We start from the raw sequence: 26,333 nt of genomic DNA on the forward strand, positions 1-26,333 counted from the left end.
TGGTAAAACTTTTGAGTATCATAATGGATTATTGCCAATGTAGAATATGTTTTTAAAGAGTTTTGTATATTGAAAATGGATTTCATTATAGATATATAATAAATTTATCTTGTCTGCTTTTTGATGATAATTAAACCTTATTGATCTCTCAACGTCCCCTGACTAATACTCCAGGGAAGACAGCATGCAGAAAACAAAGTTATTTTTTAATGCTGTAGGCAAAGCAGCATAATTGTATGTTACATTTTAAAAAGGTGGGTTTGATTTTATTTCCTAGAGGAGATTCAAATTATGATGATATTGAAAAATGGCAGAAATTGTCTACAGGAAAATGAACACACACACACAAGACTTTGACCATTAGAAACTACTAACTACAACTACAAGGCCAGTAAAATGTTGTCTAATGAGAATCTGTCATTCATTCACCCTTATAAGAAGGTGTGAAACCAGCTTCTTTCAGCTGTAAATGCCACCATAGTATGTAAGGCACAATAGAATTTAGTGATGGAAATTAGTGACAGAAAAGACTTTTCATCAGCTATTTTAATCAACAATCAGAACTATAAAACCATCAAACTGCAAATGGGACTGTTTCACTTTTACTGAAGACTTCATTCCAAAAATCGACTAAAACAGACACATCTATACTGATTAGTTAAAACTGAATATGAAAGTATGAAGAGGTATAGACAAATTACATACAAAAGGCAGACCTGAGACATCTAATAGCAGATGCTGAAAAAGCTGAGGGGAAGATACAGTGAACTAATACTAAATATCTAGTATTTTCACAAAATTACAGCTGCTAACAAGATCTAGTTTGTGCTCTAAATTTTTGTAATCCATCTACTTATATTGGCAAATTAAACATTTATTTTCAATATATTGCTTGTAATAGTATGATGTTAGAAAGTATAGTCTAACTGGTTTCTGTGTTTAAAGAAGGACACCTGAAATTGCATTTCCTGAAGAAGTGATATCCAAGCACCAGAGACTTAGAAACACAAGTGCATTTCAACAATCAGTTATGGTAAGATTTAGATTCCTATTTGTATTTAGATTCCTCCCACTTAAACAAAACAAAACTTAAAGGTTAGGTGCCAAATATTAGGATGGTTAGGAGCAACAGAATATGGAAATTATCCATAGAGTTGGGTCTCTATGGAGAGCTGAAAACACTGCAATGCACATTGAGTGGAGCAGTTGATGTGCTGGAGAGAAGGACTGTTCTTTGGCAGGATCTCAACAGGCTGGAGAAATGGGTTTATAAGGAAACTCATGAAGTTCAGTGAAGAGAAATAGAAAGTTTCCTGTCTCTGGGACAGAGTAACCCTGACAGCAGGACAGGCTAGGGGACAACGGACTGGGAAAAAGCTTTGCAGAAGAGGATCAGAGGGTCCCGGTGGACAATAAGTTGAAAGCAAGGCAGTGGTGAGCCCTTGTGGCACCTAAGGTGAACCACATATTGGGCCTTATTAACAAGAGTGCAGGCAGCAGGCTGAGGGAGGTGGTTATTCCATTCTATTCACCACTTGTGTGACCAAATCTCGACTAGTGTGGCCAGTTTGGGGCACTTCAGTACAAGAAAGACACTGATGAAATGGAAGGAGCCCAAGTGGAAGCCACCAAGAGAGTAAGATGGATCAAGACCTAGATTCTAGGTCTTTAACTTGCATGTCCTATCTCCCAAGAGTTGGCCCATTTTACTGAGCTCCTTTATAGTCTGGATCCCTTTACCCTCTGGCTGAAGCTGCACCACAAAGAATGCAAGATGTATTAAGCCAGTAGAAACAGAACAGTATTAAGCCAACAGCAAACAGAAAGGAAGAGCCTGAGCCAGAAGCTTGACTTGTATTAAAGTTAGTGCATTTTGAAGGAGAAAAGCCTGGATTTTTGGCCCCAGTACCAAGCCAGTTTATGCATTTTACGGAGCAAGCAACACGTTATTAAGTGTAATTTAATAAAAAGTAGATGTAATCCAAGGAGAAAGGAATAAAATACAGATCTTGATCTTATGAGTATTCTAATTCCAAGGCTTCATGCAAAAGATTGGCATATTCAGGAATATTCTGAAAAAAACCCACCTCTTCTGGAAAGCTGGACTCAATACTGTCCACATGGGCTAAGCATTCTCTGTTAGGTGAGCAGTACATACCAGCTGAGGACTTGGGTGAAGAGTATGTGTCTCCATGCCAGGCTTCTGAATGACAGCAGAGCTTAGAAATCTATCTCTTCACACTGGGAAGCATCTATGCACATGCAGAGAAATCTAATTCCAGGGAATTTTCCAGTTCCCACTAAAACAAATGTTAATTTCACAGATAGCAGGTAAACTTCCTGAATCACTTTCATAGTTTTTGTTGCTTAAACTCTGCTAAGGTCTATTCTGTAGGTGTAAAAGTAGGTGTTTAAACACACAAAAAAATTGAAAAGTTCATTCTTAAACCTCTCTTGACAAAGAGTCTAATTTTTCAAAGTACTGAACTATGTTTCCACAGCCTGTTATGAGAAAACCCTGTGTTCTCTATGGGGAAAATGTCAAATACTGTAATTATGTCAACCTTCTAAATGACATCTCTGTAATACTTCCCCAACTCATGAATTAATTTCTCAAAAGGCTTAGACAGGCTGTTTAATTTGGAGAAGATCTGAAACATGGAAGTTTAGAAGAATGTTTTCAGAATTCACAAATAGGCCTAAGAAATTCTGCAATTGTCTCCAGCCACACTGAAAACATTGAAAACAGCTTTTGTGGTACTGTGATCCTACCAATTTGGAAAGACTTAAAAGATTCAGGGAATGCTTGTAAAACAACAGGAGAAAAATCCTGTAACTCTTAGCATGATCCATTCCTAGTATCTTACCTCTCCTCAATTTCTCATTCACACAGTTTTCCAAGGTTTGCTTCCAGAATAGTTTCAAATTTGCTCTGTTTTTGCCTGCTGTCTCCTCAGCCCTAATTATCTCCAATAGCCATCCACTGAATGTATGCTACTTTTGCAAATAATGACTCCTTACACTCACAAAGAAAAAAAAAATACAACAAAAAAATCCGCCTATGTTGTTTAGAATAATGAGACACATTGTGACAAAACAGGAAAGGAGTTGTTTACAATTTTATGTTAATTTAACCTATCTTCAGGATTACAATTAAAAACATTAGCAATATTTATTAATCCATTTTATGTTAACTGAGAAGTAGCATGCTTAGATTTAAGAATTTCACTAGTGTTTATTTGGCAGATTTGAGGAAATCACTATTGACAAAGCAGTCTGAGGGGGGAAAAGGAAATGCTGTATACAATTACAGTAATATCCATCACTACTGAATTGCCATTCTGTTCTAAGAAAAATGAAAGGAAGAACAAAGGACACCATATGCCAAAACATATTTAGCAAATTTTGAAATTCAATGTTGTTGTTGGATATTTTTGTTATCTCCTGAAGAGTTTTTACTTGGATACACTATGGCTACAGGGCACTCGATTGGTCATAACATACACAAACACTGTTCTGAAAAATTACAGTATTGATATACAGCTTATTTCACAGAAGAGCAAAAATACATAGTATTTATAGAGCAAATACTTAAATATACTAAAGCTTCAGAATATGTAAGTTCAGAATTTTACTCTAAAACAGAAAATCATATTGCAGAGGTTCATAGTTCAAGACCCTAGAGGCCACCTTCAAAAGAAACTAGAGTGTGACTGTCTCTCTTTCTCCTACAGATAACAAAATAGGGGACTGGTCTAAAAACAGAGTATATGAAGGGAAAGGCAGGAATATAACTCGGGAGTTTAGTTCACAGTATTTTACTCTCACCCCTAGGACATACCATTCAAACGCTGTATTATGTCTGACACTACTATTTTACTTCCATCCACACTGGCAGAGCAGAGTGAAAGTGTGAGTGTGTGTGAGGGAAGAAGCTTGTACCTCCTTTCCAACGCAACCTCCAAACTGTACTCTCTCTCTCACATTACTTAAACAACTGTCACAGCCAGAAATCAGATGGCTCTATATGAATGCTCTCACTTGAAGTATGCTCATGCTTGTTAATTATCAAGCGTAGCTGATAAATCCTTGATTGCTGCCTTTCTAAAAAAGGACTCTACGAAACCTTTATTTTAATGCTTTTATGGTACATAGGCAGAAACAACTTTTATAAAAGCAGTTCAGGGAACTTTGTCTTACTATTTAAAAAGATGACAAATCAGAATATGTGCTGTGCTAGCTATAAAATGGACATTTGAATTAACTGAGACTTCTATTTCATCTTGTTCCACAGCAGGATATACATTATTCTAATGGTAATGTAAACCTTCATCACTGTTGCTTTATTGCTGCTCTTCAGTTTACAGCTGCTACTTCAGTTTTCTGCTATTACCCCAAAACATAATAATCAATTATGAATTTTTATGGTTTAATAGATTAGAGAATTATAGATTAATAACATGTATCATGATATGGTAGCTAATTTCATTGGCTGCTTACCATATACTAGCTATTTTGAATTTGCTGTCATTTTGTTAGTATTTTAAAATTTATTAGACACTCAGGTGTGAATTAAGAAGAGACACATAGGCACTTTACACTGTTCATATTATAAATTAACAGCCAAGAAGAACAATGAAATATTTTTTATTTCTAGTATAAGAATTGAACTGCCCAGAAAAGTGTAGTCTCTATCAAATAAAACAATACCTGACTTTATGACACAAGACACTGTTTAAGAAAGAACACTTGAATGAAAATGGTTGCACATAACAAAGCTACAAAAGTTTTCCAATAGCTGTTTAGAAAGACAGCTGTTGGAAGACATATTTGTGTGTGTGCGTATATATATATGTTAAAATGACTTATGGTCAGGCATCTTTTTTCTTAAAAGTGACTGCAAAACATAAGCTAAGGAACATATCATATTGTTTGCTACCATATCAACTACAAAGCAAGGGTGACTCTAAGAGTCTATTTTCTTGTCTTGCACAGATAAAAATGGAAGATGCACACAGGAAAAAAAGCAAAGTTGAATAACCATAACAAAAAAACCACAAGACCTAAACCAGAATTACATACCAGATTCAAAAGCTGCAGTAAAATGTGCCTCAGTTGCCTTTACGGTTGCAGAAAAAACAATCTCCTACACCTTATCAAAGATAAATGGGCATTTATCTTTACAAACCAAAAATTAATTGTAGTCCTTGTGTCAGTATACAATTTTTGCAAACAAAATGAAACCATGGAATTGGTTGTTTGAAAGCAATTAGTTAACATTTAGTAACTACTCAAAGTTTAACAAGAACAGGCTGAACCCAAGCAGTTGAAGGAGGAGGAAGCCATTTTGGGCGTGGCACCTGCAAAGTCAACAGGTGCATTCTTTGATGAATTTAGAAGAACGTCCTCAAAGCAAAATTATGTTTCACATTTGGGGAAAAAAGTGGCTGGGGGAAAAAAGGGAACTCACAGAAGCTGTAGAAAATGAGGTATATTTGAAGTCTTCAAATCTTAGGAACAGCTCTTAAATTCTGAACAATTACTGGAATGGGTGAAAAAATGTTCAAGTAACTCTGAGGGAAATCAGTTCTTACGAAGTGGACGATAATATCTGCATTTAACTCGTGGGTGCCACAGCCTTGTGCTATGATTGGCTGCCATCTGGGCTCCATCTGACAGTAGCAGATTGGTATTCTCTGCACACGTCCTCGCAATTCCTGTCGCCTATGTTTGCTGTCCCTTACACATACACACAATACATTATTTACTCAACTATAAACATTTCTGTAATGTACACAAGCAGCATCTACAGTGCAATCATACATCAGCATTAGGATCAATCTGGTATTAATAGTACACATCTGCCTAATCTTTTTACAACTGGTTTATAAGAAATATTTTTAACGGTACAAACATTTTCTCACCTACATATATTAGAAGCCTCTGAATTTTTCTTTGCTCTCCTTTATTCCCTGAACAATAACAGGTCATTATTGCATGCATAATATTTTTGCTTTCATGAAGGTAACTTTCTGTTAAGCAGGATAGTTAAATAACGGCAATGGGAACTGTAAGTGTGACTGAGAACAGACCAAAGCAGGCTGATGTGTTAGCACTGCACAGAAATATTTTTCTTCACGAACAGCAATTTCGTAAGAAGGCTATCAGCATCAGTATACAAACCAAAACTCCTACAGAATCAACAAGGACAGCACTGTCCTTACTTAAAAGAGCAGAAGATGTTATTCCTCTCCATGTATTAAATGATTCAACATTGCGGTATGCCTGCAACTAATTAGTATGATCAACACAGTGCAGGGCAGGAACAAAAGCAGACCAGCCTCTGAGATGTGCTGATGTAAAGGCACACAGGAGTGTACATTTTTAAACCCTGTCCTATAATTTAGAGCCATTACATACTAATTGTTCCTTCATGGAACTTTCATTTGTAAGACTGAATTTAATGTCATTTCTGATTAGGCCCGTCTCTGGATATTAAAACTGACCACCAGGTTTATTCACTTACTAGCAGTTAAATAACTCACTTTCTTTAAGACTGTCTTATACTAAACATTACAGAAAACAGAAGGTCAGTTACTGACAAGTAAGAATGATACAGACGCATGTAAAAAGAACATATATGTATGGCAAAAGAGAGAGAGAAATATAAGTATATTTGCTAAGTCATATACTTACCATTAGCACTGCAAAGTTACTGAAGTGTGTACTCTGAATGGTGGTAATATTGCCTGCAGAACTAATTATGTGGCACCCTTCTCCCCACCAGCCTCCATGTCCATCTAGAAGGTCAAAATCCCAGAAGGCTGCAATGGGGTCTATACCCCGTGCAAAGTGCCTCAACCCTATAGTAAGAGGGCTGGTGAGGTTTCCAAAACTGCACCCATCTGCAAAAGCAACAAACTGAATCAGAGCGATGGAGTGGAAAACCCTTTATTGATGAATGCTGTGTAAAGAGATCAGATATGCTAAACTATGGGGGAAAAAGCAATAGAGATACACTCTTAATGGTCAAAATCAAAGGTAGTGCTCACATTCGGAGAAGTTTGCAATAGTATAAATAAATCTGAACATCTCAGTCCCATAATGTGTCCAAAAGATCTAATCATCCTTTACAAAGCAGATTTTTTTTTGTCTCAGAATCTTCGGTTACAGCCAGTGTTACACTGTTGCCCATGTAACTGCAGAAACGGCTCAGTTTCATGGTATGATTAATAGCTGAAACAATTCTGCACTTTGAAAGTCACACTTAAACATTTTAAAAATGTTAATAGAAATGAGAGCACTATTCAGTATCAAATAAAATTAGTAAAATTGCCTGGGTGAATAATTAATCAAAATAATGACTCACTAGCACATACAATATATCACATTTAGACAAAAGCCTTCAACAACACCTGTTTTACGTCCATCACATCAGAAAGTATACCGCTATCGATACATGCAACAGGGCACTACTCCCACTCCAAAAGCTTTATTTTTATCAGTGTCTGAGACATTAACATTGCAATTTTCATTGTAAAGAGTAAAACAAGATTCTTTCGTATAGCACCATGCTTTAAGAAAAAGCATCTGTAACAACACTGTCAACAATCAGTAGTCCAAAATTTGCATTCTAGTCATACAGCAAGTGCATTTCATTACTTGCAGGATAATTTCAATAAAATAATGCAGATAGGAACAATTGCAAACATTTGTACTAAAGAAAGAGACTATATCCAGCCTCTCAGCACACTGTATGCTCTACTCCTCTATTCTCTACATAATCAAGTACATTGTAGCTTTTAGATTAAAGGAAATAATGAATAACAACTCCTCACCTATTTTAGCAAAAACAGCTGGTGTGGCAACCGTCCTACGTTTCCCATCATCTGCAAGATTTGATGAGTTTCCTGTGCTAGGAAAGAGTTTTCCATTCCGAAAGACAATAAACTGTAGCTTGCAAGTGGAGTTATCAACAGATTGCCAGGCTGAAGACTGAGAGAAGACAGACTGTGGCAAATGAACTGAAGCTACCGCTACAGCATTCTGTACAATGAGAAAAAAAAAGAAACATTTAAAATGCAAATCACAACAGGGTTGCTTTCATGATGTTTTAAACTCCTGTACAAGATATGTATGCTGTCTTCCTTTTCCAACAGACTGGAAGCAACCAAAGAAGCACGAGCTGTAACCATGGGAATAGGATTGGTACAGTGCATATTAAAAGGGAAAACGTTTTGATTGAATGTGAGAGTCTATATGGTCAAGCTCCCTGCTGCAGAGGTGAGAATGGTTCTTACCGTGCCTGCTAGAGGGTCCATCAACACTGCAGATCTGATTTAAAGAGACAACCTCTACCAGGTTTTCTCCTTCACTTAAAACAGAATCAGACAACTTACATTAAAACATTTCTCCAAAAGGGTACTTAAAGAGTATAAAAATCATTTTATTAATACAAAAAATTACATCAGCAGAGAACTGCAAGTGCAGTAAACAACACATTTTATGAATATGTTTTTCTTGCTTCATATAAGGAAAATCAGTTAACTGTTTTAGTAATGCAGGAATAAAAAATATTACAAGCACTAATGTAAAAGAAGAAAACAAGACGGCACTAGGAGAAAATGAATGAAGACTGTCAGATCACTATAATAGCTTTGAGTTGTGAGGGTGTTATACACCCGTTTACAAGCAGATAATTCCCTTACAGCAGAGCTATAAAATACACCAAACATTACGTTGAGGACTTCACTCATCAAGCATTTTTTTCCTGCCAAAGTAGCAAACTAATCATTAAAGACTGAGATATTTACAAGAAAAAAACAAATGATGAGCAATGAGAAAATAAACAGGGAGTCTGTCCTAAGCCTTGAAGTGAAAAGTGTATGTATTTAAAAACAAACAAACTACAAAATGTTCTAATTTGCATTTCCCCCAAGGGCAAAGTGTAGCTTCTGTGCACATAATTTACATAGATTATCACACAGTTTACTCATAGCACGTGTAAGCTACCTCTTTGAGAAGTAAAACAATAATCTTCACAATCATGTAAACAAACATGACACTAATAATGTCCATGTGAGTGATAAAAGGTACAACAGAGATCAGTGAACTAAAAGGAATATGGGAAGCATCTAGTGACATCATGATAAATATGGGAGAAAAGCATGAGTAGTCTGTGATGTCATTGGGATGCTTAAATAAAGGCTTCTGTACAATTTTCTCTTTTATTACCATGTATATTTTGTTAAGGTTTTGTGATTTTAACAACAAAACCACAAAAATTTCCTTTTAAAAATAAGTATTCAGTCTAGGTGATGTCACTTATTAAAAATACTCAGGAAAAAGAGAGCAAATAGCAACAGGATATTTCTATGTTAGATTTTAAAATTACTGTGAAGGCTTTAACTGGAATCAACTGAGCTAAACATCAAGTATTCGTCCTTAGATTGTTTCCACTGCATAATTCACTAAAGCTGTCATAATTGGCTTTATCTCACGCTTCTGAAAAAGACATATTTTACTCTATGATATCGCAAAGTATCTGTATATGCTGAACCTCTGATGATACCACTTTGGCCATAAAATATTTAATCAATAAGTATATATGGAAATTTTTAGAAGTGTCATTTGTCAAAACCAAGATCACTGTTGAGGACTTATCTGGAGATGTACAGAAGTGTAAGAGAAGTTACAGTGTGATTACCTTTATATTTATATTGGATTTTTATTATTATTCTGTGCTAGAAAGAGCAACAACAATCACATATTAAATTACACTAATTACTTATTATACACAAAATGAGAAAGCTAGAAGCATCAGAATAAGCTTATGATAATGAAACCAACAGCTAAAGGCACTGGGATAAGCAACAATGTGCTATGACTTGACAAAAGCAGTCCCACACAAGTCACAGAAAACAACAGGTTTATATCACTTTTGCTAAGAGGGGAAATTGTCTAATTCATTGTGGTTCTCTAATTTATTCTCCATTGGGACTTATTGATACCAATGGGAAAAAGTAATAGTGTAGACAGCTCGACTGTGAGACAGGAGGTGCAGAGAACAGGCTGCACACATCTGAAGCATAGAGAGCTGGTGTGCAGGTCTGATGACAGGTTGCACAGCTGGGGAAAGACCAAGGTTATGTCCACCCCTCTCCTCCTCACTATCAACCTGTCTCTGCTCACACAGAGACCCTTCACTATGTAGCATAGGGGGCAAAGTCAAATGCAGTGAAGAAAAGCTGTACACAGCCTACAAAAGGATTTAGTGTGGACTGGTTGCACTCAGGCTGACTGAGCAAATCTCACACATGCAGCAACATCAAATTACTTACATGACAAAAAGACACATTTACAGAAAATTATTTCCTTATTAGACTTCCGTGTTCTTCCCTATTTGTCTCCTCAAAATGTACCAAGAATATGAATACCCATAACATTAACTATTTAATAATCTTCACTAAATAATATCTACAGTCACTTTCTGGGATACAATTTAATTGTGAATACTGCACTATGTATACCTGTTATTTCAAACAATTTATTTGGAGAGCAGGCAGTCTGGTGGAGCGAAGGGCAAAGGGGCAGGGCTGTTCCTTGACTGGACAAATGTATGCATAAAGTCAAACTACTCACTGCACATCAAATATTTACTTTATGTAGAAATTCCTCAAAATGGAACATCAAACTGTCTGCTACAGCAACATGCCTGCCAACAAGCTCTTGTGCTAGGATATTAATGAAAAATGAACACAGAGTGCCCACACATTGACAATGCTGTTCAAAAATATGAATAAATATTTGTGAACAATTTTAAAATCTAAGATATGTGAGAAACTTCTTTTCATTAGCATTAGTCATTATTCACAGGAGAGGGATGATCTGAGCACTCAGGCAATCCCTGTTATTGTGGTAGAGGATGGATGGAGCCTGACTGGAGGCTCAGTCTTGGACTATGCTGATCTTATATGTGGTGAAGAGTAAGTCCATTCCCCACTCTTGCCTCAGTTTCCCTCTCACTTGATGAAATAAAAATGATGGTATTTCCTTTGCTCTGTATGGTGCTCCAGAGTCCAGAGATGAAACACAATATGGGAACAGATTATTACTATAACCAATGACAGTAACATCAAACTTTGAGTGAATGACTGCGCTTCAGATGTTTCAAAATCCACATAAATCATCTCATTTTTTAAAATTTTATTTGGACACCATGTCACCACATCACATAAGAACTGACATTTCTGATCGTGCTAGTGGCAGCACCTCAGGAAGCTGCTCCACCTCTAAGAGGGGAGAAAAAGCACTAGAGACAGAACTACCATCAAGCGTCCTGCACAGGGGCTGCAGCTTTGCAATGACACAGGTCAGCGCCAGCATCTCATATTTTCCCTGGAAAAGCTTAGAGTCTGTGTCAGCAATTTTCTAGTCAGGATTTAGACATTCTGTGAGCATTTTCAAAACAGAATGTCAATAATCCATTCACGACTCCATTTCACTTTTAGTCCTATTAACTGGATTGTACTGGCATTGATTAGAAAAAGGAAATACTGAACATACTGTAGAATTTTCTAATATTTTTCTGCTGAAAAATGCCAGTATTTTAAAATGAAATCTATCCACAGACATCTATCCATTTGCACATAAATATGACAGAAATTATGCAAATTTCAAAACCTCCCAGTTATCTTCCATGTCATCTACCCAGATATTTGAAAATCTGCTGTATGACCTGCAGCCAGGGAAAGAGGGCTTATCAGCTCTAAACCAGCTCTGAGGATTTTCCAGGAGGGCTCCTAGGACTCCTGGCTCCCAAGACTTCTTGGAACCTGGAAAACTTTTCAAAAAGCCAAATGAAAGGTTGTTTTAAACACTGAATCATGATTTGGTAAGTACAGTTTTGTAAGTACTTTTAAAGTTTCATTTTTTGTTTCCATTTCAGAGCTATTTTTTTGGTGTGTGGAATTTTTCAAAATATCTGAGGAATGGAAACAGCAGAAATATATCCAACTGGATCCCAAAAGTTTTATATTTGAAGGGAAAATCTCATTCTAAAGAGGAAGTGGTCCTCAGGATACCGAGACCTATGGACTCTTGATTTTTGCAGCTCATGCATGTGTGACCCTTATTAAAAATGCTTTAAGAGAAAAATGAAAGATTTAAAGTGAGGTTTTTCCCCAGGAAATTTTATTCTGGTCAGCAGTCAATTCCTTATAATCAATGCTAGCATTTACAAGGAGTTTTTAAGTGTTTAGGAAAGACAGTCTCTTGCCCTAGGTGCCTTTGTGATATGTTGGCCCTTCTACTTTCATGATTATTTTAAGAGACCCGCTCCCATTTTCAACATTGCTTCCCCATAATCTCGTTCTACTTGTCTAAAATTTAGCATAATATTGAGAGATATACCTATTGTCAGACAATCATTATCAAGGAAGATACTTGGTAACCACTGTGGAATGATGTAAATCAAATTATTTTCTATAGCTCTTCCTTGCATATGCTTTGATTTTAGATTGATTTTGAGTTCAAGCACAGTATTTCTGTTTGAGATAAAATATATTTCATAGGAAAGCATCCAATTTTGAGTCCTATGAAGAGTCATAAGTTATATTTTTCCAGTTGGCAATTTCCTTAACTTAAAAACCAGCACCTTAACAACAGGTCAGAAGAAAACTGGACAAAAGAAAAGGAATAAATGAAATAACCTGAACACCTGGCAGAGAACTGGAAAAGCAGTTCCACTGCTGCCAGGTTTAAAGAACCTGATGAGGTGTTTTATAGATTCAGGTGCAAGACACCATATATTATATTATTCAAGATACAAGCGTGCTGCCAAAATAGGCACAAGCTATATAAAGTTGCAGTAGCAGTAAACAAAAAGTAGAAACTAAGCTCTACAGGTAATAGCCTATATTACTAAATATGTACTGACTGAGTTAACAGTGCGGTCATCATAATAAAAATAAGCAAATACATTATTTATACATATACAATAGATTTTATTTAGTCCCTCAAACAAGACAGCAGCTTTTTAGAAGCAACTGAAGATTTCAGTTTGGAGTTTATGTTAAAGGTTTGGCAGTTAACATACCAAAAAAGTGCAAAATTGTTTTTTCAGCTATCTCTCCTGGTAGATATTTAAATCACACTCCTTTGGAATTATCTCAGCACATGATATGTGAGATAAGGACAGGCACTTGGCCCAGCATTGTGAGGCTTTAGGTAGACTGTACATGAGTACTGATCTCTTCTTCTGGTATGAAAAATAGTAACAACCCCAAAAATTTAGACTATCTGGGAAAATGACAAATAAAGTTTCTGTAAAAGAATAGAAACAATGCCAGTTTGAAGAAATATGGCTATATGAGACATACTCAGTGACAAACAATTTGAGAGGCCCTGAAAGAGATAGGATAATCTTTTTTTTAAATGGGAGGATACCAAGCAAGGGAAGTAGGAGCTCGCCAGCTGCTTTAACTTACCTACATAACCTGATTTGTTGCAGTTTAACTACTCTTTTTAGACTGCTGTTTAAACATAAGTCTAGAAAGGCTCAGGGATGACTAGCAAGTGAAAAGCAAAATTTATATAGATTCCCAGAGAGAAATGAAGAGGTACCTCCAAAAATGCAACACAAAATCACCTGGCTACTGAGATGAAATTGCTAAGCATGTTAGGATTATTATGTGATGATAAAGTCATTATGTAGCAGTGCTGCAGTCCACATCCATCTCAATATCTGGAAACCTAAGTACAGAGTTCAAGATATCTTTGTTCTACCCAGGCATAAATGCTGGTTTAATGCATAGTGAAAATGTGGCATCAACAAGAAATATACATAAATTGTATGAAAAGGTACAAAACCATCTTAATGTGTGTTTAAAGTTCTCACTAATTAATAATAAAGGTTTTCTAGAGTCATGCCATAGAAATGCATCCAAGCAAATAGCATGGAAATTTTAGAAAAGCTGGTAACATAAAATAATCTTGTAAAACCTGATCATCAGTAACCCTTTTCTAATATAAATAAAAACTAAATGTAGTCTCCATATTAGGATTTTGTATTTTGAATCTGAAAACATGGCAAACTCAAGGAATTAATTGATAAATGTTAATGAGACTTACAAGATCAAGAATGGATAAACAGATCAAAAAGGACAATGAATATAATCAGAAAGCCTATGAAAAGGAAAAAAACCCACTGATCAGTAAAACAAAATAGTATTTTAAGTTTCAAGAAATGGATGGATACAGTGATAATTGCCAAAAACATTTTACATACAGCAGTTAAGTTCTGCAGACCTATATTAAAAAATAGGACAAGGAAAGAAGTAGAGCTGTCATACAGAAAGATCAAGCAATACATTTTTTATTTAACCTCAGTGAAAGTGTTGTTTACATGGAGACAATGTTAGGGTCAATAATGAGAACAAGAACATAAAAATTACCACAAATGACAAAGCAAAATTCAGTAAGAGCTGAATACTGTCATACAGATCTTTGAAAGAACTGACACAAGAAATCAAATTACAACTATGATTTTTTTTTTCTTAGGAATCTACCAAGTTGGTCATAAAGCACTGATGACTGCTCTGTAAAATGACCTACAGTTAGGATGAATGAGTGAACCAAGTTTGGCATGTAAATAATGGTATAGACTTATGCACGAATGAACAACTTTATTGCACAGTTCACAACAGCACTCACAGCTGCTGCTGCTGTTTTAGTTTGCTTCTGTGTCCAAAGACAGGCCACTTTTATTGAAAGAGTTGACTGGTAAATTCCACAAAAATGTGGTGTCCTTTAGGCACTTCTATATGGACCACTATGTCATTGTTTCCATGTTCCCATGTGATGCATTGAAGTGCTTATGTATTCATGCATTATTCCTCCAAACCACAGGTCAGCATTTAGGACTTCATTATTAATGCATCCATGAAAATACAGTCAGAAAATGTAATACTTTTTTCTAAGAAAAGGAAAATGTGTGGAATTCTACAAGCAGCAACTGACCTGTTAATTTGATATCGTGAGGGAAAAAGAGAAAAAAAAAAAAATCAAAGAAAAAGATAACACAAAGGGAGACAGGTTAGGTTTACCAAAGTAAATAATGCCAGACCCACATGATAGTCCTCCTTGATAACTGTTTTTCTAGATAAGGCAATAAATTCAACTAATTCCTTTGGTCTTCAATAAAATATTGGATGCTACATAGAAAACTGTTAGCTGAGTTGAGACATTGAGAATTAGTAAGAAATAGTGTCAGGTGAATAAGGAAGAAGCTAAAACTGATAATGCAATTATTTACTTTGAAAGGGGAACACAGGCTGGAGTGAATATATCCGAAGTTTCTATAAAAATAATTTTAGAGACTTCCCATTTTTATTTGATGACCTTGAAACAAAGAGGAATGTCACCTAAGAAAATATTCAAAATCATATGTTTTAGAGATTTATAATGAGAATTTCTATTATAAGGTGGTGAAATAGACCACTTTGGAAAGCAACAGACAAGGAAAAGGACCTGAAAGCGCTGGCTGATCACAGGATGACTCAGAGCCACTATGCTTTAACAATTAAAAAAAAAAAAGACAAATACGGTCCAGAACATACAAGATGATGCATTTCCATGGAAATACACTGATTTTAAAGGCCTAATCAGAAACATACTACAGGCTTTTGATCAACTGGTCTCAAAAAAAATCAGTCCAGAATAGAATGGGTGTAGGGGATGGTTAATAGGGTCACCATTAGAATGAATAATTTGTTTCATGAGTGCAGAGTAAAAGAGTTTAGCTTTGTTAGCCCAGCAAAATGAAAGAACAGGTTGTGCCTGCTGTCTTTAAAAATACCAGAACAATAGCATCTAGGGAGGAAGAAGAGTCATGCAAACAAACAGCCAGCATGAGCACAAGGACAAACAGGACATTAGTCAAGAGCAAAAATGCAGACTTAAAAGTATGAAAATGTTTCCTAGCCTTTTTAACAGAGGGGACTGTATAGTTTTCAAAGACTATGGACACACAAAAAAATTATCTACTCTTGAGAGAGTATTTGAAAACTTTATGATAGAATTACACAATGCAGTTAGAAAAGTTTTGGTTTACTTCTCTGTTTTACAAGAAGTGTCTAAAATTCCTTTTGAGAACTCATGAATTCCCAGAATAAAGGAATTCCTGAAGTTCCTACTTCTACTTACATCCCCAGTATACAGTTAATAGACTTTGTAAAAATCTCACTAAGAAGAAAAAGAATTTAGAAAACTATACAGTCGTGGTAGATTCAAGTGACTCACATCTGCAATAAAAGAACACTGAGCAGGGAAATGATATTATCATCTTTTTGAGAAACAAGAAAAAATTCTGCACCCATGTAAGAGCTGCAGACAGTCAAGCAATCAGCAAACTTGAAAACTGAGCCATTTATTTAATGTAGACATCTATTTTAGAAAACTTAAAATAAATATCTAAAAATAGAACAATTAAACACAGAACTTGCATGGAACAGTAAAAAATGAAGACAGAGGCTTATTTCTATTACTTATCTTCCTACTATTTTACCTCAAAATTGAAGAGATCTGTAGCACTTAAGTTACAAGAGCTTAGTCTCCTATCATGGATGATGGTCAAGACAGCAATATCTGTCACAGATAACTATTGACACTCAGATGAAGATTCCTAATATATAATCACAAAAATATGGAATCACCCTAATCACTACACTACCATTCTTAAACAGATTTACTCTACCTGAAATAGAATATAAATGAAGATACCCTTCATTTGTGGTAGCATCAGTAGTAGGTAACCTTGGTTCTGTAACCAAGGTTACCTCTACACCACTTGGGTAACCTTGTGGTTCTGTATAAAAGACAAAATCCTTTCTTTACACTGCTCAATTGGCTAGCAGTCTCTCATACACTCAGACTGCACCTATAGGTAGGGCCATAATACTTAACTCTGATACTGTGGTGACTTCAAAGAAAGCCTTTGGAGCAACTCAAGTATCAACTGAAACAGGTGATTCTGCAAAAGCCTCAGAAAACACATTGAATCTGCAGACAATCTCAAACATTATTGCTCCAATAGATACAATGTAAGAACAAGGATCAAGAACCACATTTGTAAATGATTTACAGCAGATAATTTGTTAGTATACTTTTTCTGTATTCAAAAATTCCACATCAGCAATCTGATTTTAAAATTTCAAAGTTTTACCCAAGTTTTCAGTTTTTATGGTAATGTATCTTTTGCCCAAATACTGCCAACAGAATAAACACCGTAAAGCACAACAGAAATCAATAATGAATGAACAACATTATATCAATTGAACTTTATATAAGAAACACAACACAATTTTGTTATAATGTTAATTATTACTTTTTATATTTAACCTAGATTAAGTTTTTATTTTAAGGATATTTTTAGATTTTTCAAACAGCGCTACATGACTGCTTCAATTCAGGGTTCCTTATTGTAAGTCAAGCAGAGTCCTCAATAGACTTGCCATAGTGCAGAAAATTATGCCAGAGAATGCATAAAATTGTTCTTCCCGGGAATGTAAGCGGTCTTAAGGATGGCTTATAAGTTTTTACCTGGAATTTAAAGGTTTTTGGGGGGGAAAGATCCTTGAAGTCTTAAGGAATTTTGGACACACCCCAAAATTCACACTGTAACTTTCTGTTGTTTTCCTCTGGACCTACAGAGACTCACTGCAGCTTCATTTTTAAAAAGGATGGCTTCTGGCAGTGTGCTCTACAGGAAGACTCACCCTATTAGGAGTTTGGTTCACTGGGCCCTTCAGGGATGCATTAGCTCCTAGAAATACCACATTTTCCTTTGAGCAGCATGGGATGAGGGAGTATTTTTTCGTTTTATTTAGAAGCTCAGTTCACTTTCAGGCATTAAATATCTGAGATCTTTCTGGAAAGATGATAAGCATATTCGATTTTATTATCACATTGATAAGACTGTGGTTTTAATTGTTGCAGATGCAGCCAGAGGATGGTATGGGCATATGCTAAATTGTTAGAATTTTAATGTCTAGGTGGAACATTCAGGTACATAATTACAAAGCTATCACCATGGATCTTAGGAAGGGCGTCATAATTATACAGAATACCTAAATAACCAAATACCTTTTACAGCTCATTGACCACTGAATTCAATTATACACATATATTACCAGTTTAGAAGAAGGAATCATGTGAATTCTAGCTTCCTATACCGGCATACATGAGTTCTTTTGCCATGATCACTTTTAATTTATTTTTTGAAGTAGGTGAATTGTGTTAATGTAGGGCTCATAAGTCTTACTTTCTGCATGGTCCATAGCTTAGTAATTATCATATAGAAGAAACTGTTAGGAATGGGAACAAAGAGAATATTTCCCACTACTCAGACATAAAGTGATAACAAAGATTTTTCTAAAGTTGGAGAAACACAGTTTGATTAAAAGGAGAAGGGATACCAGGTGGCTTATACATGTAAGAAAAACCACTCTAAACAAAATTCATATGTATTTTAATAGAGTGCAGTACATACGTTACGGATTTTATGATTTTTCTAAAGTCTTAGACAATTTGTCTATATCCATTTATTGAATATGAGTACACAGTGATGCAACCATTAGGTAATACAGTAATTCAAAAAGACTGAATATTCCAACTATTTAATCATACTAGATGATAAGATTTCTAATTTCACTGATGTGGTATTCACACTTAGTTAAACTAGATAAATATAAAGTTCACAGAAGCGGGAATGTAGTGAAAAAGATTAATTCAGAAATTTTTAATAAACTATTTTGATATAATTTTCCTGAGGCAAAGTGAGCTTCTACATTGCATATAATGTACAGAAATGTTTTTCTGGTGCTGCCTTTTCATAAAGATGACTGCAATGAAATGCTGACATTGCTGTTTGATGACTACTGAAACATTGCCCCTGTCTGATAATGGAGGAAAGCTGAAACTGCTGAAACTAATTTTAGCAATTTGGGTCTTTTAGGAAGTGAATTTAGAAGTTCTGCACCATGAAACGACTCTATATTCTGCAGATTTTGAATCATTTTGGTATTATCCTCAGGAATAGTCCCTATTGCCTGTAGCCATTTAAACAATTCAGACCCAGCATTATTCTTGCAAGCCATAACTTGGGCAAGGCACACACTTCTAGAAGCAGATATGAGATCACTACATTCTTTTGCTTTGCTATATAGAGACAGTTAAGTATTTGAAAAAGAAAAGTGGTAAGATTGCCTTTTCTTTAGTTCACGTATGCACAGTCACACTTTCCTTCACTCTATGACAAGATACAACTTCACTATCCTCACAATAGTCAAGAAAATATAACTCCTCAAGAGGAGCAAATATGAGTTTTTCCCTCCTTCTGTTCCCAAACGCAGTTTTCCATTTTGAAAAACTGTTATATTTAGTCTCCAACTTGCCAAAACAATAATCTGCTTCCTGAATTTCAGTCACTCAGTTGATTTATTAGCTTCTACAGTACAGTCAGAAAGCATGCGTTGTAAGAATAAATGTAAAAAAAAGTGAGTAAAGTGAGTATAGTTACACCAGCAAGAGAGAGGTTCTGAGTCACAGAAGTGTCTTCACAGTACCCAAGGTCTCCGGACCCTTGAGTTGCATGGTGGTAAAGTGGATGCATATCAATGATGGCAAGTGACATTTTAAGAGAATTCTTATAATTGAGATGTTGAGTATGAAGGATAATACAGACACTCCACTACTGCTAGTGCCTGTAGTTGTTAGTAGCTGCTGCTCCCCTAAGCTCCTATGCAAAATCACCTACCCTGCTCTGTAAGTCTCACACACATCTTCAGGATTGTGATGCACCCAGTGTGGACACAAAAGGCAAGATATTGCGCTCAGTATGACAATGAAATGGTAAAGTCAGAATTTCAGCTTTAAAATTCAGTTCTGGCCAAATGCCATGCTGAACACCTGGTTAGAGCAAAACCAAACATAGATTTGGTACGTATGTTTGTGTGTGAATTAAGAGACCATAGATATTAAAGGGATTTATCCAAGGTTACATTTACACAAGATAATTATCAGCACTAGTAGGTCCAAATTTGTGCCACAGTGGTGACGCGAGCCTTTGTTTCTGTCTTACTTTCTTGACAACCAGACAGAAAAGGAGTCCATCTGGAAAGAATGCTATCAGTTTTTTAAGAGCAGTAACCTCTTTCCAAACCATTCTATTTTGGGATTATATATAGAAAATGGATTTTTTCTGAGGAATAGTATATTTCCCCATTCCTTTTTAAAAGAAACAATATAAATTGTTCTTCTTGCAAGTAATGTATTTGCAGATATGTTTTCACCAACAATCTAAACTAGAGTCATAAGGAAGCTTTGAAAACAAAACACTGCGGGATGCGTACATAAGTACATTGTATGTATAGTTCATGTGAAAATCTGTTGTGTCGGTTCTTTGGTTCAGCCAGAAGGCATTCAGAGCCAAATGGAACACTTTTACCTCCAGCTGAATCACATGTACTCTTACTGTCTTCATCACAGATTACTAGTTTATCTGGACAGACTCCTTAGCCCAGAACCCATCTGTTCTAACAAGCGCTTAGGGACAATCTATCTTGATTTGTTCTACTAAGTTTTTCTAAGGGATTTGTCACAGAGTTATGTGAACATCAAAAATATTTGCTAGCATTATCCACAGTAAAATTCAATAACAACCACAATGGAAGTGAGGTCTGAGTGAACATTCCATCAGACCATGTCTTCGCAAATCTAGTGATCACTTTATACAGTCCCGTTAGTTGAAGAAGGTTGGAAGAAACCTAATTCTTATTTCTTAACATTTCACAGATGCTATGAAACCACCTAGGCATGTGTGCAAATTTTTTTTTGTTACTATAAAAATAGTCATTTGATATAGTCAATGTTAGGCATTTCATTTCTAAAAACTGACTGAATTCAAATCTTAATCCTTTAGTCAAATTGAGTTTTGTATCAGCTGCTATGAAACAGTGATGATGTTCTCCTTATTAAGATTTTAAGATACTGACATACTTTATCAGTTCTTATCATCAGTCATCAGTACATGAAAACTCATAGCTTATATTGGGTGAGGATGATTTTATATTTCTGGGGCAGTATGCACTGTATTGGCCACACTCAATCAAGCACCTTTGAGTTGAGATGCCAAAGGTCACTTGAGACTTCTTATACAGTGCATGAATCCAACTGAGGTCTGAAATAACACCAGGAGGAGCATCCCCTCATTCCCATTCAATGACTGTTGAGAATGAAGATTCCTAATATAATATAATAGATTTCTAACATAATAGAATCCTTTAAATACTCAGATAGGTGCTAACCTAGCTAAAGTTAGATGGGATGAAACTCATATAGTAATAAATGAAGATTGTGAAGTAAGAACTTATATCAGTCTTCCCTCCCCATTTCTTAGATCAAAATGGAATAACAATAATCTTAATTCTTCCAAATGCAAAACTACTTTCAGTTTGCAATGTATGACAGGAGTGGATAAGAAAGCGTAGCCTTTTTGTTTTGCTTATGGCTTCTGAATTAATACAAGTTTTCAAGTATTAGTGCTGCAGGGCCTGTCTACTGAAAAAGCAACAGCAACATGTTAATTAAAAATAGTGGTCTATATGCCACAAAGGGTTCACTTTTAAATCTTGTAAATTAGTTATATAAGCAGCAAATTTGCAATTTAATCAGTAGAAAATGAATTATTTTACATTGTTATAAGCAAGCATTTCCAACAGTTTGAATATTTTTGGTCTTCCCCTCTTGCTCTACTGATTTTCTAATCTTTTTCAGTAAAGGTCAATTTTTCTGGCATCAGTATATTTAATGTGTTCACAAATTTGTACCAAAGGCCTTTATTCTAAATGGCTTAATTTTATCAGTTAGACACACCAACAGTGTACAATTCAGACTTTCTCAAGGGCTTCCACTGCCAAATTTGACTGATTTTTTTTTTTTCAAGTGTGTTATCATTCTTGCTGAATCACTTCCAGTCTCCCATTAAACTTATATGTCTTTATTTTAGGCAGTAGCAATGTTCATCTTCTAACACAAAAACTTAATATGTTCACCATTTCACTATCTTTTTCTTCTGGACTCCCCAGTTTTACTTTGTGCATTAAATAGGATGGGAGTACTTTGCTGAATCCTGCACATGCATTTCTGGACTCTTACTACTGCTACTATCAGATGCTGATATGAGTACCTGAGTGTATGAATTAATTATTTAGGAGCGAGGATCTGAAAGAAACGTGCTCAAGGAGGGAAAAGGAAAGAAAATCAATACAGAAAAAAATTGAGTCTCTCATGCCAACTGAAGGACTAACATCATGTACAAAATTAATAACTAACATTATTAGCTGAAAGACAGTGTATTTGAGAAAAACTGGCAGAGTCCCAAATTGTCTATCTCAGCAATGAGAAAGACTTACATTTTTTTTATCATCAGGCTTCAGAGTCCTGGAAGCTCTATATATGTACAAGGATATGAAAACACTGCTGCCAAGGGCACAGACTCTGCTAAAAACTGTATTCCCATTTTTCTCTGACTATTGTCTCACATAAGGAAGAAGCATTTTTATAGCAAGTATGAGGGCCTAGATAAAACTAGAAAAGACTAATTTAGCAAACTAATGAATGGATTTTTCACCCTACTTCCCCAACTACACCTAGACTTACTGTATTTTGTTTCTTTCATGCAGGACACGTTACCTGAAAAGCAAAGGTTTTCTCTTGAAATCTGCATTAAGTAAATGTCTCATGAAGTAACTTCAGTTAATGTCTTATTTTCTTCCAGACATAAACACAAAAATAAAAATTGATTGGCCACTTTGTGCTCTTCTGCCATTCTAAATTTTATATTACCACATTTCTTCAATAGATCTACATTAAAAACGCAGCAACAAATACATTAATAAGAAAACAAAACTGTATTCAGTAGTTATAAATACCTTACAGTCTGTCTCTTAATTTTATCACCTTGTTGGGGCTCTTTGAGGGACACACCAAAAACATTCTCTGTATAGTTTTGATATTCTCTAGCTTTTTAGATTTATTTTTTCAAATGTATCTATTCAGAAGCAATAAGCCAAAGATTATGCAGTCTGCATGTCTGAACAACAGCACTTTCTTGCTTTGTAGCCTTGACACAGAGAATGCAAGATACTTGTACTTGCTAAGCCATGGTCTATTCAGCATCATTGTGTTAGCATTACTCACCAAGTGGAATTAAAAACTGCACTACAGTTACCATGACAACCAGCTGTCTCCCACATACAGCATCAGTTTGAATTTGTGCAGACCATTTCTAACAATGATTTAAGTCAACAAATTCAGTATTACCCTAAGGTAAAAATCTGGTTTAAGAACAAATAAATATTTTCAGTTTCATAATATTACTTAGCTCAATACATTAATTCCAAGTATGACTTGGGAGATCTTCAGAGAGCTGCAGTGACTTTTCTTAGAAATTAAAGGCGAATGATAATATTCTGGTCAATATACAGTTGAGGACCACTGAAATTCTTGACCCAATGAACATGTAAGAAGCATATAGAGAAGAGAAGGAGTAACATTCATAGAAGAGTTTGTGGGGAAAATGTATTAGAATATTTATTTAATCTTTTTCTAAAATTTACATGCTGTTGATTACCTTGGGTAGTATCACTAACATTATCAATGTATGCTCACTATACAGATTCTTAATAGAAAAAGAAGTCTAATCCACATTCATCCAAAAGGGCCATCCAGCAATTTTCCATTGGTAAAATAATCTGAAGCTTGGAATATAATTTCTGGGCCCAGGAATTCTAAAATAAGTTCCTTTTCTAGTGAACTTGTAGCGTCTCTTTTTTGTTTTGTTTTTGTTTTTAATAATCAATTTACATGCAAAGAGAAGTCCCAGCTGCTTTTGAACCAGCTGAACTATAAAGAAGAGAAGGAATAGGAGTATATAAATTTTATACCATATTTCCAATGTCTGGTGAAACATCATAAAATTGCATGTCTGGTCACCAGTATGAAGGAGCCACCTGGCAGTTTTCAGATCCTTTTGATCACCAAGCATTCTTTTAGTAGAGAATGGTCAGTTTTGATTGGGGTTGTTTAGTCTGCAGAAAAGCAGGCTCAGGGGAGACCTTATCACTCTCTACAACTACCTGAAAGGAGGTTGTAGTGAGGTGGGTGTCTCTTCTCCCAACTAACAAGTGATGGGACAAGAGGAAATGGCCTCAAATTGTGCCAGGGGAGGTTTAGATTGGATATTAGGAAAAATTTCTTCACCAAAAGGGCTGTCAAACATTGGAACAGGCTGCCCAGGGAAGTGGTGGAGTCACCATCCCTGGAGGTATTTAAAAGACATGTAGATGTGGTGCTTAGGGACATGGTTTAGTGGTGGACTTGGCAGTGCTAGGTTAATGGTTGGACTGGATGATCTTAAGGGTCTTTTCCAACATAAACGATTCTATGATTCTATGATTGTCACTGCATAAACACATAATGGCAATGATGGCCAGGTCTTCTTGAAGAACAGTCTGATGTACTGTTATAAGGAAAGGGAAAACAAGAACCTCCATAACAACATAAAAACCACATATCAATTGTGCATTTGTTTACTGAGTGTGGGGAGAGAGGGGAAAGTAAATGCTGAAAAAAGATGGTTAAGCTATTAAAAATGTAATGCATGGTCAAACTAAAGATAATAAATTAATAACACTATTTTTTATGTAAGAAACTAAAAAAATTCAAAGACAGAAAACTTAAATAGAGTCTATATTTACTAAAAAACCTGCTAATGTTACATACTAAACTATGTGCATATTAACAATACATCCTACACTCACTCATTTTTCTGGAAGCAAGTGCCACAACTAAACACTACTGCAAATTTCCCATTTGGTATAGGGTATAGCACTTGTTGCACCACAGAACTTAAAAACAAATCAGAGAAGAAAAGTAGACAAATAAGTGTAATGCATTTAAAATTAAAACATTCAGAGGCTAGAAGAAATTTGATGTTATTCTTCGTAGTTTTAATCTGTGATTGAGAGATACTGAATCCTAACCCTGAGGAAAATACATAATAATAAAAAGTTTTAGTTTGAATATAATCCTTTCAGTTTTAAATAATTTCATTTATGTGGGAATGCTGGTCAGAGGACAAAGACAGAAAAATAAGTATAATCACAGAATGATATCTAAAAGATTGATGAAGGAAGTAGCACACAAATGCATTCAGTCCTGGATCACTGTGGACACATTTCTTATCAGTGACAGGCAATGTGAAATCAAGCACAAACTGAAATCAAACCCTTCTTTAAGGTTACACTAAACTGAACTGACAGGAACACAACATGCAAGAAAGAAAAGGAAATGGATTTCAATATAGCACTTCGATCCTCAACAATGGGAGTGCACAATATTTAAATGTTAAAACAGAAGAATTCAAGGCAGAAAAGAGGTAGAAAGCAAGAGAAGGAATAAAATATAACCTGGGGCTCCAAATCCACAAACTCAGACAGGAACAATTTTTTTGCCAGCAAAAAGGCTGCACAGTCAAAGGTAAATGACAATGGGGAAACAAATATGATTGTTACTGGAATTTAACAGATCTGTAACAATCCATTAACTCCTAGATTGAGCTGCAATGTAATATCATAAAATAAAATACAAATTAAAAGTAAATCAACATGACAATATAGGCTGATGTGAATCATTTTGCCCTGAGGCTGAGTCTATACCCTTCTGTCAAAGACGCCTTACTGGGGTTAAAGTAGCACTGCTAACAATTAATGGATGTTTTCTTGTCACATTTCAAAAAAGTATTGACAGTGCCGATAAGAAAAAAGATGATGATTACTTATTCTAAAGTCAGGGAAAAGGTCTTCGAGATAGCTATTTAAAAAAATAGGGAAAAAAAAATACAGCTTCACCACCGCATTCCTCTAAAATAGGACTCAACAAAATTTTTGAGTAAGCTTGCCAGATCCATACTTCTTGAGTACAGCAGACTTATGGGTGTGTCCATATTAACATTTCAGGTTAGATTTGGAACACTGGTCTGATATTAAAAGATTATTTTTGTCGTATCACATTCATATCCGAATGCTAATTTTCATACAAATTTCCTGATGGGATCTCTATTGCCATGCTTTCACAAAGCACTCTCACAGTGCACAATGTGGATTCCATTCGGATGTCAGTCACAAAAGGTAACTGATGAGTTACATGAAACCAGAGTAGAGCTAATCTGGAACACTCTTAAATACATAGAATGTTGATGATGGATTCTCAGTACC

At 35.4% G+C, this 26,333-nt stretch overlaps 1 protein-coding gene across 4 annotated transcripts in view; it reads right to left on the bottom strand.

Moving 5' to 3' along the window:
• Nucleotides 1-26,333, bottom strand: part of ADGRA1 (adhesion G protein-coupled receptor A1) — a 284,883-nt gene that overhangs the window by 46,688 nt on the left and 211,862 nt on the right. For 3 of the 4 annotated variants that reach the window (XM_074875014.1, XM_074875013.1, XM_074875015.1), the window contains 2 exons: nt 7,839-8,046; nt 6,697-6,905 (listed from right to left, as the gene is read on the bottom strand). In XM_074875014.1, coding sequence (XP_074731115.1) covers nt 6,697-6,905; nt 7,839-8,046 — 417 coding nt within the window. Of the gene's footprint in view, nt 1-6,696; nt 6,906-7,838; nt 8,100-26,333 lie in introns of those variants that run through there. The other variant, XM_074875016.1, reaches the window with a different exon arrangement.

Source organism: Strix uralensis, chromosome 7 (assembly GCF_047716275.1).
Source record: "Strix uralensis isolate ZFMK-TIS-50842 chromosome 7, bStrUra1, whole genome shotgun sequence".
Classification (NCBI taxonomy): domain Eukaryota; kingdom Metazoa; phylum Chordata; class Aves; order Strigiformes; family Strigidae; genus Strix; species Strix uralensis.